The sequence below is a fragment of the Phaseolus vulgaris genome, chromosome 9, assembly GCF_000499845.2.
Source record: "Phaseolus vulgaris cultivar G19833 chromosome 9, P. vulgaris v2.0, whole genome shotgun sequence".
Taxonomy (NCBI): domain Eukaryota; kingdom Viridiplantae; phylum Streptophyta; class Magnoliopsida; order Fabales; family Fabaceae; genus Phaseolus; species Phaseolus vulgaris.
Genome location: NC_023751.2, coordinates 31,439,575 through 31,456,537, shown reverse-complemented (window position 1 = coordinate 31,456,537; position 16,963 = coordinate 31,439,575). Strand labels below are relative to the sequence as shown.

The following is a 16,963-nucleotide window of genomic DNA, read 5'->3' as shown; positions in this document are numbered from 1 at the left end:
CAGAAGAGAATCGATTACAGATTCCATAGAACTTTTAACCAGTACATCAACGAAGTTGGTCATATAATATCAAACTCTAACCATCTGGTTCTTTCCTTTATCAAATAAGTCCTTTTTCAATATTTTGATTTATGTCAGGTTTGAAGCTAAGCCATATCATGCAGGTGACTTCAAAATTATAGTTACAAAAATCCATGTGGGTATACTGATGTGTGTAAACAGAGAGTGATATGATGATTTAACATCATTATGAGTCCATCTAATTCATTTCACCCAAATTTGAAAACTATCCACCTCTGCTCTAGTATTTGCTTAACTGAAATGTAACTGAAGCTTAAATCATCCCATATTTATAGACTTTAATACTGTTATAATTGTATCACAGTGAGAATTAAGAATTCCATACAAACAACAATATTAGTATTATATATATAACTTCATATATTAGGAGTGAATACGAATTCATGCATATGATCCATCAAATTTCTTGAGAACTATCACCATCAATATCTATTGAAGCATATGAACCAATATCCACCCATAGCATTCAAACTATTGTATAAATCTAAGTATGCAATGTAACCGATATAAATTATAATTCATCATATCTAATTAATGATTGGTTATAATATGCAGCATGTCATCATCACCTAGTCAGAATGAATCGGCTCACACCAAATAATGACTTTTTTCAACTAATTCATTTTATAGACATTGAATTTAAAACACAGATTGGTTGGTGAGCAGAAATCACTATCTCTCCAAGAAATTTGAGATAGAATTAATCTTGTAAATAAAAAAATTAACTAAAGAGAATCAGTGAAACCATTTCCCAATAAAAATGAATTATATATTAAATCGATATTTATTTTATGTAGGGTGGTAAAACATATTATTACGATGCCTACCAAAAACACGATGATGCAATATGCTTTGAAATTAAGTAAGTTAATGGTTTTTTCACGAATGTAGTGTAATTCTTTTTGCAAATTATGATTTTAGGTAAAAAAAAAATTCTACGAAAACGGATACATCGTATCTATGACTTTAGAGTGGAAGTTGTATTCTATGGATACGACTTTAGGTTAGAAAAGACTCCACGTGAAAATCGTATTTCATCCTTACGACTTTGCCAATTTCGTTAAACAAAAGTCGTATGACATCCTGACGACTTTGATTAAATATGAAATTAACTTTAAGGGGTTGTTTGCTTCCAGGGGTGGTACTGTTGTCGACGACGGAAGTCACAACACCACCCCATTTGGATCCATGTATTGTTGCGGGTGAGGGTGGAAGGAAAGAGAAAGAGGAGTGAATTTCGGTTCTCCCCAAAGATGAAGAGAAAGTTGAGCTGAGGAGAGCGAGTGCCACATCATTCATAGTAAGTTACTTAGGTGCCCTTGCTTTTGTGCTGAACAGTGCCCCTGCATGCATGCCACATGAAAGCATCAGATTCCTGACTTGGCTCAGGAATCGTTTGACTGTGTGAAAGAGTGTGAAAGGTGAGTGAATGCAGTGGGTGAGGTAGGTGGGTGTGGAATGAAGCTGGCTATATAAAACGAAGCATGAAGGTGCTTCCTCCATTCACAGAAAAGCAAAGAAAGCGAAGCCATTAGAGTGTGTAGTGTAGTGTGGTTGGAGAGATTCGTAAGCCATCATAGTTTGTGGTAGGGGCTTGAGTTACGTATAGCTTGTTCATCTCACGTCCTGGGTTCATCTCTGTGGTTCATCTGTGGGTTCCTCTTAGGTGAGACCATGTCTCTAAAGGGTGCATAATCGATTATGGTTGAATTAGAACTGGTAACATAATCGATTATGGTGAAGATAATCGATTAAGTAAAGCTAGTAATCGATTATCTGTAAAAATTTCAACCCATAATCGATTATGTGAAGTGTGAAAAAAGGGAGATAATCGATTATGCATTGTCATAATCGATTATGCTTGTTTTTTGCCTACTAACATAATCAATTATCCATGGATAATCGATTATCCTATGTATATAACTGAAGGGATAATCGATTATGTTCTAAATTTTCTGAAATTTGTTTCTTAATTTGTTTTATGTGATTTTCAGGCACTCGTGGTGGTGTGTTCTTCATCCTATCAGTGATCCTATTGTGATGTTCTTGTTTATATTCAGGTTTTTAAATGTTTTATGTAAATTTATTTTTTTATTTATTTCTGTTTTATATTTATGTTTGGATGATTATGGTTTTGTAATATAATTTGTTTAGAATTTATTTTAGTTAATTATGTTAAGGAGTTAGTAAATTAATGTTGGTTGTAATATAATTTGTTTAGACTTTAGTTTAGTTAATTATGTTAAGGAGTAAATTAATTCCTTTATTTGATTTATTGTTTTAATTTTTGTAGATAGTTATAATTTTTATAAGATTTAAGAAAAATATTTATTTGTATGAAATGAATGATTTACAGAATGGAATTTTTTTTTTGTAAAGTTTAGGTTTTTGATTATAGTAAACATAAATTATTAATGTTATAATTAAATCAAATAAAAAATGTTGTGGTGATTAAAGAAAACTGAAAAAGTTTAGATAAATATTGTTTATAAGAGAATAACTTTATTTAAAATTAATAAGAAAAAAATTAATGTTTTTAAAAGGAATATTTTTACAATTGGAAATAGAAATTTGTAATTTGTAGGTTTTTTAAAAAGTAATTGATATTTTAGAAGTGGTATTTTGAATTGATATTTTAATAATAAATGTAGAAAGTAATTATTTATTTAAAAATGAATTTTTTATAAAAAAGATTTAATGAATTTAATTTAGACAGAATGGAATTCAAGATTTAATAAATATTTTTGTAGGATTTTAATTTTGTAGATTGAACATAATTTATTAATGTTATAATTAAAACATTATAAAAATGTTGTAGTAATTAAAAAAGACAGTAAAAGTTTATTAATGTTATAATTAAATCAAATAAAAAAATGTTGTAGTGATTAAAGAAAACTGAAAAAGTTTAGATAAATATTGTTTATAAGAGAATAAATTTATTTAAAATTAATAAGAAAAAAATTAATGTTTTTAAAATGAATATTTTTACAATTTGTAGGTTTTTTAAAAAGTAATTGATATTTTAGAAGTGGTATTTTGAATTGATATTTAATAATAAATGTAGAAATTAATTATTTATTTAAAAATGAATTGTTTATAAAAAAGATTTAATGAATTTAATTTATACAAAATGGAATTCAAGATTTAATAAATATTTTTATAGGATTTTATTTTTTAGATTGAACATAAATTTATTAATGTTATAATTAAAAACATTATAAAAATGTTGTAGTAATTAAAAAAAAAACAGTAAATATTGTAGTAATTTACTCAAGATTTGTTTATATTTATTTGTTGTTTGATTAAATTATGTTATTGAATGATATAGTACTTTTTATTAAAATTAATTAGAAGTACGTTTTAGGGTAATTGTATTGGTGTACTTTTACACTGATACGGTAACCGCGTTCGGTATGAATTCGGAAAGAAATTATGACGAGGTAGAGATGGTACACTTTGAGGAAACAATTGCAATTTATGACGATCTTGTTGTGGCGAACATGAATTTAATTTCACAAATCGAAGAATAAATAAAAAAAAATAATCAAGGTGCATCAGTCATGATTCTTTGTATGATTGCTTTTGGATTGAAATTGTTACGCACGGTGCCTACTACAAACAACTGTATCAGTGAGTCTCAACCATAAAACGAGCGTCACAGACAAGAATTGATGGAGTACTTGGTTCACACTGAACAATCTCGTCACATTATTCGCATGAGACCGGAAGCTTTCATTAAATTATGTGAACGAATACGGGGAACTGGACTTGTTAAAGATGCATATCGATCAACCGTGGAAGAACAAGTAGCGAAATTTTTGCACATTATTGGGCATAATGTGGATAATCGAAGTGTGTCATTCTTTTTCCATCGGTCTGGAGAAACAGTTTTTCGTCACTTTCATAATGTTTTGAGTGCAATTTTAAGGTTGGAGGGGGAATTCTTAATTCAACCAAATGGAACGGTTGTAGAACCACACATCCTTAACAACAGTCGATTTTTCCCCTACTTTAAGGTTTGTTGATAATAACATTACTTGAAATTATGTGTAATGTGTTTTTTAGTTTGTGTTTAATTAAAGTTATGAATTTTTGTTTACATTAGGATTGTTTAGGGGCCATAGATGAAAGTCATGTACATGCTAAGGTTGCACGTGCTGATGCGCCTCGTTTTCGAGGGAGAAAAGATTGACCAACCCAAAACATATTTGCAGCTTGTGACTTTGACATGAAGTTCACATATGTCTTAGCCGGTTGGGAAGGAACTGCCTCCGATTCAAGGATATTGAAAGATGCTTTGGTACGAGGCGATCCTTTGGTTATTCCAGAAGGTTAGTTATAGGGGATTGGATGTGCAGAAGAATTAAAAGGTTGTAGTAATATATACTAACCCAGCTTTCCACAATCTTTGTAAGAAAATACTATCTTGGTGATGCAGGTTTTATGTTAAAACGAAATATAATAATAGCTTATCGCGGGGTGAGATACCATTTGAAAGAATATTCGCGAAGAGGGCCACAAAATGCAAAAGAGTTGTTTAATCATCGACATTCATCACTTAGGAACGTAACTGAGAGAACCTTTGGGGTGCTGAAAAAACGTTTTCCAATTATAGTCAGTGGGACTGAGCCACATTTTGATGTGGATATTATGACAAAAATTGTTTTAGCTTGTTGTATTGTGCATAACTTTCTACGCGGGATCGACAATGATGAGTCTCTGCTTGAAGAAGTAGATAATGAATTGTTAGAACAAGATGTCCAACCAAGCACCACCCATGCTCGTGAACATGATTACAGGATAGGGTGTGATATTAGGGACGCTATAGCAAACGAAATGTGGCAAGATTATGTAAAAAATTGATTCATGAAATAATATATTTTCTACTATTTTTCAATGTTTGTCATCCTAACTTTATTTAAGTTAATTAGATGGATTGTGGAAAAAATGTGGCTTCAAATTCATCAGGTTCTTATCGAGAGTTCACCAAGTGGACGACGGAGATGGACCTAATTTTGCTGAATGCAATGATTGACGAGGTACGAAAAGGGTGTAGAATTGATGGTAGCTGGACCACTCAAGGATACACTAACATAGTTATGGCTTTAAATGAGGTTGGTTTATCGGGTCTTAAGAAAAATAATGTGAAGAACCGGCAGAAAAGCCTGAAGGACAGGTGGAGGGAAATCCATGATTTTTTTTGGTGGATTGAGTGGTTTCGCATGGAACCAGACCACCAAACTTTTTGAAGTCGAGGACGAAGTTTGGAGTGAGCTGATTAAGGTACAATGATAAGTACTTTTTTACGTAACAATTACATTTAACTTCACATTTCGCATCATATACTAATATGTGAAATGTATGTAGGCCAAACCATATGCGGCAAAATGGCGTTTCAATCCCATTCGCCATTATGACCTCATGGAGGAGTTGTGGTCTAATGATAGAGCCACGGGAAGTCGGGTCAGGACAGCCCATTACATCAATTCACCTCCTGACATGACCAATTTCAGTGTCAATCTTGGGGAGAATGATATGAATTATATCCCCAAATAACCGAACTTTGAGGAGGCAGATGACTACGTCCCACGATCACCTGCTCCTCAATTCCAATCTAGTGACACTTCTTCAGACACACCATCAAACACTCCTTCTATGCCATCTGCTGGCTTTGCGGGCACATCCTCATCTCGAGGATCAAAGAGAAAAGGCCCCACTATGGACGACATTGATGAACAATTTGCAATTTTGAATACTAATCTTCAACAATGCGTGTCATCAATGAAGGATGGAAATGAAAATGCCTCTTAGTTGGTGAATATTGCTCGTGCATAGGCAACGACAACTCAAGATATAACTGCCGAAATTAGACGAAGAAACGACCTATATGATGAGCATGCACATCACCGTCGACGCCATGCCTCATACCAGTACTCAGAGTCTGATATTTAGGCAATGCTCGTGGAGCTAAACATTCAAGATGAACAACTCACAGATCAATGCTACGAGTTTTTATGTGACCATCCCGGAAGAATTAAGCAACTATTTGGGATGCCATATGAGCGTCGAATGACAAAATTGTTTGGATTTATGACTAGGCATTGATTTCATATCTCTGTGTGGGGATTACCTTTAATTATTATTAATGTAATATTTGACTGGCTTTGTTAGTTACTGGACATGTAATATTTGATTGTCTTTGTTAGTTATTGGACATGTAATATTTTGCTTTGTGAACTTTTACTTTCATTAGCAATGTAATATTTTGCTTTCTGAACTTGCACTATTGCTTTATGATATTATGTTAACTTCTGTTTAGTTATTTATTGTAGTAATTGCATTATAGATGACATCATCATCCCACAAGCGTAACAGAACCCGTAAGGGTAAATCTCGAGTAGAAAATGTTGACGTTCCTCCTCCAGCAACGAGGATTCAAGAAGTTCTTGATTATTCAAGATACTTTAGTATCAGGCATCAAATGGTGGTTTTTGAAAAGAACTTTCACACAAGAGTAGTATTACCACCAAAAGTGATGCATACTCCATTTTTTGCTGGTCCAGGATTTGAATTCCAAAATCTTCTGAATTGGCAAGGTTTACAACCTTTCCTTGGAATTAATCTTCCGTATTATGAGGATTTGGTAAGAGTATTTTATACAAATGCAAAAATCACACCTTTTGGTCACCTTGCCATTGAGATTTGCGGAAGAATGATACACATTAAAGAAATGGATTGGATGACCATTGCTCATCTACAGTATGACGGTCTTAAGTTAACCCCTGGGACGATCCCTGAGGAACTGAATTTTGATCGAGCACTAGCATTATCGTCCATGATTCGTGAAGATGTTGAAGGTGAAAATCTCAAAAATGTCGGTAGTCTGAAAATGAATGACCGACTGTTGCATTACACATGGGTGCATATCTTGTGCCCTCGAGGAAGCAACTATGCACAACTACTGAATGAAGATATTTTCATGTTGTGGTTAATCAAGAATAATGTACGCATTAATTGGTCTCATTACATCATGCAACACATCGTCAAATGTCAGGATAACAAGATGCCTCTCCCATATGCAAATTTGATAACGAGGATCTTGCAGGTGTATGGCTTCGACTTGTCCAATGAACAAGAAATAATGCTAGGCTGGAATCATTACTTTGGCAAAAAAAGTATGAAAAAATTAAATATATTCCAGGTCAATGGCATATGGCAACTTGGTAGACCTCACCATGCACACAAAGAAGATGATGAAGAGGATGAATTGCCAGCACAAGATGTTCAAGGTGGTCAACCTGAGGAGGAAAACCCCACTCAAAGGGATTTGTTAACTCAAATTTTGTCCGGCATACAAAACATGAATACCGAATGGACAGAATTGAGGATACTCTGAGTGACATTCGACGTCATGAAGGCCATTGAGTGTGTTATCATTATGTTATTGTCATTTTTATTTTTATTTCTAATTTTCATGTTGAACATTAATGAATTGTTATTGTTATTTTTGACGTTGACATTGACATTGTTATTGTTATTGTTATTGTTAAGGTTTTATGTTACTTTCCATGCTACTTATTTACATAATCATATTGTTTTTAATGAAACTTTTTTACCATCTTATTACTTCGACAACATTGGTTAAGTGTCATTCAATGTCTGCGTATCACAACACGTCGTCATCTAGTTGTACTGGTTGTAGTGTGCAAAAACGTGGTACTTTTACCCATGCTACTGGGAGCACAAGTGCCTTCGTTGCTCCTATTTGTGAATGTGGACAATTTGCTATTTTGAGAATAGCGACAACACAAAAAAATGCTGGAAATTTTTTTTGGGGTTGTCCCAACTACAAGGTAAAATTTATTCAATTAGGTTTGAAACAAACTTAAGAATGTTATTTTAAACTTATTCATTGTTCAATTTTCTTCAAAACAGAAGTGGCATGATTCTAGGCTGTAAGTTTTCAAATGGTGCATTGAAGACGTTGCCGATGAAAAAGATGAAATTATTATCATACAACGGAATAAGATACGTCTTCTAGAAACCGTTTGAAGGTCTCCACAAGAAGGATTCAAATGTTATTACTGGGAATGTCTTTTCTTTTTCTAATTAACATTATTATGTTCTTCATGTAATGACTTTATATTATATATTTTGACACCTACTTAATATTCATGTTATATTCTAAATTTTTATTTTCTTTTTAAAATATATTTATTTTGCTATTCATAATAATAAAAATTATTATTAAAATTAATTTTATATATATTTGTATATATATAACATAACATAATTTAAAAAATCATTTATAATATTGAAATTATGTAAATAAATTAACTTAAATAAAAAATAATTTTTAATTAATAAAATGTTAAATAATAAAATTATACTTTAATTTAAAATTATAATTAACTAAAATATGAAATAGGATTAATCATTATTTTTTTATATATACAAGGGTAAAATTGTAATCTTACAAACTTTACTATTCAAAATAATTTATAATATTCTTACAACTATCATATCACTCACAAATTTCAATAAACTTTCCTCACACATCCACTCTAACATATCCCAATCCAAACAACCTCAACTTTTTTCACACTTCCACTCTCACTCACCCTCAACTTTCCACTCCCCCACACCCTCTAATCCAAACACACCCTAAGGCTCTGTTTGGATTAGGGAGGGGATGTGTAAGGATTTGAGGAAGTGGATGTGTGAGGATGTGTGAGGAAAGCGTGAAGAAAGTGAGAGTGTTTGGATTGGGGTATGTTAGGGTGGATGTGTGAGAAAAGTTTATGGGAGTTTGTGAGTTATGTGATGGTTATGAGAGAATTTTAATTTTTTTTTAAAGGTGTGAAATGTTACTTTACAGATTAACCCTTGCCTATTAAAAATATTAATAATAAAATTAGTTGTTTTTGTTTAAAAATAAAAAACTTTCACACATTTCGTAGATTTAAAACTAATATTTAAAAAAATATATGTTAAATGTAAATATGTATAATATAAAAACTATAATTAGAAAAAAAATATGTATTCAACAAATTAAACAAAAACAGAACTTCAAGTAATAAAATTGGAAAATAAATCAAATCTTATATAAATAAAAAGATATTATTTTTTAATATTAAAAATCCTCTAGAAATGAAAAATAAAAAATACTACAACAACCGTAATTAACAATAGAAAAAAAATTCATAAAAAATTATAATAAAATAAATTATAACTATATATAGAAATATATTAATATAAACATAACAAAAATAAAATAAAAACAGAATTTCAAATAATTTCTTTAAATATTAAACATATACTATAAAATAAAAAAATAAATCACATCTTATATAAATAAAAAATTACTATTTTTTAATATTAAAAAACCTCACAATAAAGCAATCTAAAAAATACAACAGTAACAAAACTATAACTTAATTAACCATAGAAAAGGATTCCATAAAAAATTATAATAAAAAATAAGGATAAAAACGTATTAATAGTATAATCCAATATAGTTCAATAATTAATTATTATTATTTTGTTTTATTAAATATTTTTGTTAGTTAAATTTATTTAATAACTAATATTTATAATAAACTGTAGTTTTTATTAATAAATTATGTAAAATAATTATATTTTCAGTTTCTAATGAATAATTTAAGTTAGAATAAAATTATTTTAAGTGATGGATTGTTTTTAGGGATTTTTTGTATTAAATAAATTAAATATTTAGTATAAAATAAAATGAAAAATGTTTAGTATAACCTTTTGGTGATGACCATGATCCAACCCAGGTAATATTTTCAATTTTAATTAGATATAGTATATTCTTTTCTTTAAAAAAAAACTAAATCCAATCACATTTAATAAAATATCTTATTAGAACTTGAAAAATAGGTATCATCTGATCTACTCTAATAACTAATATATAAATGGAAGATTTTATTTAACTATATTTTTTTTACACTGATTTATAATATTTTATAAAATAATAAACAAACTTAAAACTTCTTTCAAAATTTATTATGATTTGTTTCTTCATTTTAAATATTATATATATATATATTTTAAACATTGTACAATAATTTTTTTAAAATACTAATACATTCAAATGAAACATTGTGATACATTCAAATGAGGGTAAATATGGAAATAAGGGATGCTGACATGGCTTTCCCTCAACATCTCTTCATTTTGAGGGGAGAGGATATTTACTGTTCACAGGTATATCCTCTCCTTCACTTCCCTGCACATCCCTTGATCCAAACCATGGATATCCACTCACATCCTTCCTCTTGAACAGTACATCCATAGAAGCAAACATGGGGTAAGTGAATTCGTAGAAGACCTGTATAACTTCAATGTAAAATAATACTAAAGTCATACAATTTATATACAACTTCAATGATATTATTTTACATTAAAATTGTACAAACCATGTCAACTTTCACTCTAAAGGCATTCACATTGTATATGACTTAACCATCTTTGTAAAAAAAATATTTAAAATTGTAATTTACAACAAAAATAGCACTACTTTTGTTCAAAAATTCAAGTTAACGGTTGACTTGTCTGCCAAAAAGTTTTGGTCCAACTCTAAGTTTTTTTTAATATTTTGTTGTTTATTATTTGAATATATATAATTAAAAAATAAATTTAATCATAGAAATATTTAGCTTTGTATTATTTTGAATTGGCATAGTGGGGTATGACGCAAAGTTTGAATCCAGTCCACAATTAGCTGAACATAAAAAGAAAAGACAGTGTTTTGGTGTAAAGAAAGAAAAAAAGGCGAAGGTGCAACGTTATTTAGTTGTATTATATTGGCCAACCTAAAAAGGACAAAAACAAAAAAGAGATCCATTGATTGTAGCCCCACTAGAGTTTTGGTTTTCAATTTTCCATCTTGAAGAATCAACACACGCTTTTATAATCAACTTTCATAGTCTCCTTCATTTCTGGCCATGCAATGAACCCTAACACCCTGAAAATCAAATTCATTGCACGTCTGAAAGCAACCCAGGAGATAAGTACCATTCTTAATTTCAATTTTTTCATGGGACCCCATTTTGAAAACATTTTTCACTAATCTTTTCTTTCTTTTCTCCTAAGTCAACCCAACTCAACCAATTTGTCTCGCACTTCATTCTGACCCCACCAGAATGCTAATGACTTTATAGAGTGAAAATTATGAAGCCTCGTTAGCTAGAAGGATGCCTTTTACCAAAGTTATTACTTGAGTATCAGCTGACCAAATGAAAAAGTACAAGAATGTACATGTGTTTCTTATACAATTTATAATATAGAATGAACAATTTAGATAGAAAGAATGATCTTCTTGTAAATCCTTTGAGTGTATGAAATTATAATTATCTCTTATGATAGGAGTGTTTGTATTTCATATCCATTTATTTGAGTGTGAAATCATTTTGTGTTTTTGTGTTGTATTGCTTGGAGAGACTTTGTATAATTTGTGTACTTTGTTTGAAGAGACTTTTTTTTCTCATGCTAAGGAGAAAAGATGTACATGTTCAAAGATGCTAAGGAGATGTTGGATACTTTGTTGGTAATGTATGTGGGTTCCATGCAAGTATAACGAAATAAGTTATTTTTTCTCACCTACCAATATTAGTTGTTCAATATGGAACCAAATGAAAACATACATAGTATCTTTAATAGATTTCACACCATATTAAATGAACTCGGGTCTCTTGGTAAGCATTACAATAATTAGAATCATATTGATAAAATATTGTAGCTTGCTTAGCTTTTAGAGACCACAAGTTCGTACCTTCAGAACCTTTAAGAGTTTGGATAACATATGCATGGAGGAACTCATTAGCATTCTAAAGGTGCGTGAGTTGAAGCAAGATAGAGTTATCAAAAAAAGAAAAATCCATAACACTTAGGCTCCCAACTTAAACTATATGTCCACCAAGGCACTAAATGTAAAAGAACGATAAGAAGCACCTTCAAACGAAGATGATTCTAAAATGGACAACCAGATTTTCTTCACCAAGAAAGAAAAAAAAGTCCAAATATGGAAAATAATGTAGGATACAGAGGAAGAAGCGTTCAAGCTTAGCAACGTAAGGGTAAAAAGACTCATGTTGTATGCTATAAATGTAAGAAACCTAGGCATTTCATATTAGAGTGTCTAAAGGCTACTAAGAGCCAAGAAAAACAATGAAAAGTATTTAATAAGAATGTTAGGAATTTTTTGATGTCTACATAGGAAGACTTAGATGACACAAAAAGTAAAGAAGAACAAGCAAAAAAACTATTAATCTCTACCTTATGATTGACACCTTGTTTGATATCTCATCAGATAAGGATAAAAAAGATGTAAACTTCATTGATTTCCACTCTATTATAGAAGCATATCGTGAACTCCTCACATATTCCAATCTCTTATCCGAAGCCCATAGAAAATTGAAGAGATCAAGACATTAAAAAAGCAAGTTGAGTCGTTGAAAATTAAATCTATTATGATAAAAAAGTTATATTTTAAAAACCAAGCTTGCTGATTGAAATAAAAGACTAAACTCGGAGCTTAACAACTTGAAAGACAAATGAAAGACTAAACTATTGAGGTTCAATTTTTGAAATTAAGAGCATACATGCTAAATTGAGTTTTTTTTTTTTTTGATAATTTAATGTTATGAGTTTATTATTCTCTCCTCCAATTTCAGATTTGCACTTTATGATTGTAACTTGTGTTTCTGATTTTAGAAATTAAATTAGGAATTAATTGCATCTTGATTTGATCATATCATACAAATTATACTTAATGATATTTTGATGTAATTCATATTTATAGTTCAGAGACATTTTTTTATTGAAATAATTAGTTGAACCGAACAAAATTTCAAACTTGGATCTAAAATTTTCATAGAATTATGATAAAAAGATTATATAGATCTTGAATTTGTGAATTGTCCTTTCATCGTCTAGTTTTTCGTTTTTCAATTTGTGTTTTTCGTTTTCAATTCATTTTCATTAGAAAAAACACTAAAGTTATTTTGTATGGGAAGTATATTAAATATTGAATACAATCAATATGTCTCCTCTAAGAATCAACTTAGGTTGTACTTAATATTACAAAATTTTAGAGAAATTTTTTAGTTTGATTTCATTACGATAGTTAAAATCAGTAAGACGTCTAAAACTTGAGTCATTTAATGATTCTTGATGTAATCTTTACAATAATGAGAGGATCTTGATCAAGAGGTAATGGAAAACTCAAAACCCATGGAAGAACACATATTAATGGTGGAAGCAAAGAGATAACATATGGTTATGTTTTGGCAATTATAATACCAAAAGGAAAACATGACAAGTTGTACAAAAAATGGATTGAAGAGAGAAATGTTGTAAGAACACGCCACCTTCAAGATGATGCCCAAATGATAAGTTAAAGGAGGATTCACTACTTGAAATTTTTTTTGAAGATAATAATCAAAGCAAGAGAAGAGAACTCTCAAGATTCTCAAAGAGATATTAGAAAGTGATTTTCATATATTCTTCAAAAGTGATTTACAAGAGGAGATTTGACTCTCTTAAATAGAACATAGTCATGACCAAGAGCATGAAAAGGCATCTTTTTTTTTCACATAAGAACTGAATACATCATTCACGAAAAGGCATCTCACATGTGTCTAAAACAATTAGAATCCTATGTGTAATCATAAGATTACTTAACTTAAGTTGAGGCAAGCAGGAGGCTGGAATAATAATCTAGAGTGGATTTGGAATTTAGGATGGAGAAGGAGCCTGATTGATTGGGAAAAACATTTAAAGCAAGAGTTGGCTATGATGTTGGATACAAAAAGCATTTTTGAAGAAAAAAAGGATAAGTGGGTCTGGAAGGTAAGCGTTGCAACAGAGTTTACAGTCCAATCGGCTTACAAAGTTCTAAGAGGTGAAGGCCAGGAGGAAGAAGTTGCTATGTACGAGGAGTTTTGGAGGATTAAGGCTCAACCGTCAGTGCAATTAACAACATGGAGGATGTTAGAAGATAAAATAGCGTCTAAACGGAACCTGGTGAAAAGAGGGGATAAGCGTGGAAAGCAGTGTATGTAGTATGTGTGGGGAGGGTGAGGAAACCACGTTTCATCTCTTTTGTACATGCAGAGTTACCTGGCTGGTATGGTCTAAGTGCTACGAGTGGGTGGGAAAAAAATTTGTTGTACATCAGGAGTCGAAGATGTTTTTCTCACAGTTCAGGCTGATTGAGGAAATTATAGTTGTTAATCGGATTTGGTTGTGTGTGTGGATAACATTTATAGGAGAATTGTGGAAGTATAAAAATAAGGAGATCTTCAGGAACGGGCGCGTAGATCACTTGGAGATTTTCTCAATGGCACAGTTGAAGGTTTGGTCATGGGTGGCATCGAAGGTACGCCTAGCATGTTTTTCTTACTCAGATTAGTGTCTTGAACCTTTGGTTTGTATGAGGTCCATCAAAAAATTTAAAGGTTAGTGGAGAGGTAGGAATAGTAGTTTTGCTTATGGGTAGAGGATGTTACTAGTTTGTTTTGTCTACTCTTCCTGTATAAGGGTTGAAGTATTCATGAAATATCTCTATTTTTACTGGTAAAAAAAAGGATTACTTAACTTAATGATTAACTCAATTAATCATATATTTAAAACTCCTAATTAAACTATGTATATGGGTGGTTCTATAAATTAGGACAAAGAACATGTTAATTCCTAAATTTAAGGAGAAATTCATAATTACTCATCCAAAAAGCAAATGTGGTGCATGAAATAAGAAAAATTTATATGAAGATGTTACAACCATCATTGTACTTTGAAAGTGACATGTGTTAGTTAGAAACTCTCCATGTATCTTTTTCATATGTTCAATTCCCCAACATGTGTCCCTTGGTGTCTTTTGAATTGTAGAATATTCTAATAAAATCAATGAATATTTTGTGATTTGAGAGTTTTACAAAAAATGAGTGTTTTTTTATTTCTTCTTCTAATTCTTTTAATGTGCCTCTTGTGAATCTTCATTATAATTTTTTCTTGATTTCTTCTTCTTTATTTTTCTTTGTCATTCTTCTTGTATTTAATCTTATTTGTTCTTCTTCTCCATCCTTAGCATACTCTTCCTTATCTTTATTTACACCATCCCTTAGTGTAGGAGGGAATTCATCCACGAATTTGGAAGTCTTGAATCAAATAGAAAAATTTATGATACATTGAAGTTATGACTGATACTATATTCTTCGGGGATATCTAATAGATATACATTATTACTTATTTGTTTTATGACTAAGGTCATCACCCCTGTCCCGGAGTTTGGATTTCCTTGGATTAGGAAACCTATGTTTTTCAAATAACTTATTTTCTTTCTTTATTTGCATTACATGCATATTTTTCTACATTCCTTTCTATTTATTGTTTTACTTTAACATGTAGATCTTTTAAATGTTTCACTCTTTTAGAAACAACTACTCTATTGTATGCAAACTAAATATGAGTTATATGTTCTTCCCACTCCTTGAGATATTTAGTTATCATGCATCTTAAAAGTTGAGACAAAATTATATATCCACTTATGTTACCATCAGTTTGGGGATGAAAAGTAGATAAGAAAAATAAGTTGAGTGCCCAACTTGCACCTAAAGAGTCTTCCAAAAATGGATAAGGAACTTTATGTGTCCGCTTTAGATACAATGCTTCTAGGAAGTCCATGCAACCTAACTACTTTTTTGAAGAATAAATTAGTGGTAAGACATGTATCATCAACTTTGTGACATGATATAAAATGAGTCATTTTTTAGAATTTGTCATTAAACATGTCATGTTCATTCCTTATTCTTGGCATTTAAAGTAAAAAAATTCATTGAAATATCTTTCCAAGGAATGTTAGGTATTAAAAATGGTGTGTATAATTCATGATGTAAGACATTAATTTTAGCCCTTTTGCAAACATTACACTTTTAACAAAAGTTTGAAACATATTTTTGTGTGTAAATTAAGCGAATAAAATGTTCCTTTAAAATATATGAAGTCTTATTAATACTAAAGTACCACTTAAGTTCACCTTATGCTTTCTTTATTAGAAGTGCCATCAAGATTCTTCTACTACAAAAGGTCTTTATCTTTAATTTGACGACTTTATTCTTCATTTTCATAACAAAAACTAAGAAAAATTTAAAAATTCTTAAATTTCACCAAGTTTCTTAAGAAGCCTGGTTTGTTCCTCTTTCAATGAGGATTTCTTAAATAAGAACTTAAGGAGAAAGTACTCACGAAAGCAATTGTAAATCTTTTTCATTCAAAGGTGATTTTTATAAAGGGGTAAGAAAGTTTAATTATGATGACAAATTATCTTATGTGAGGGTTAGATTATATTAGGAAAAAATTACTTTAGAATTTTTTTGTCACAATTCAAAAAAAGCCTTGAAATTAACTGATGCGAGACTTCTATTTTCAAGCCTTCTCTTCAAGATTTGGGACATCATTTCCTAGACTTTGGACGTAACTTTCTTAACCCAAATAGAGGACCAAATGTATAAACATTGTAAAATGTAATTTAAATTGTCAAATAAATAAAGTATATTAGATTTAACATGTAAAATATCTATATTAACCCCTATCTATATCTTTGGTAAACGAGTTGATCTCAACTATACAATTTACAACAAAATTACAAAATAAAAAAAAAATACACTTAATATAAAAATAAAAATAATGACAACTTAAAGTGCTCTCACCTTAGAAGAAAAATAATCAGAAACATTAAAAGAAGTTTGTTCATCATAGTGTTTCAAATTTGAAGTTGAAGATGATGAAGAAGACATGTCAATCCTACTAAATATGAAGGCAATAAAAATGATTATTTTAGTATATTTGATTGATAAAAAGA

The 16,963-nt window shown here is 30.3% G+C and overlaps 1 protein-coding gene across 1 annotated transcript; it reads left to right on the top strand.

Annotated features, from left to right (window-relative positions):
* Positions 1 to 3,752: 3,752 nt before the first annotated feature.
* LOC137822393 (uncharacterized) lies at positions 3,753 to 5,892 on the top strand. Its single transcript, XM_068627280.1, has 8 exons — positions 3,753 to 4,097; positions 4,187 to 4,250; positions 4,332 to 4,412; positions 4,520 to 4,932; positions 5,013 to 5,195; positions 5,314 to 5,364; positions 5,449 to 5,544; positions 5,653 to 5,892. The coding sequence occupies exons 1-8, from the start codon at positions 3,753 to 3,755 to the stop codon at positions 5,890 to 5,892; spliced, it is 1,473 nt and encodes a 490-aa protein (XP_068483381.1).
* The last annotated feature ends 11,071 nt before the right edge of the window (positions 5,893 to 16,963 follow it).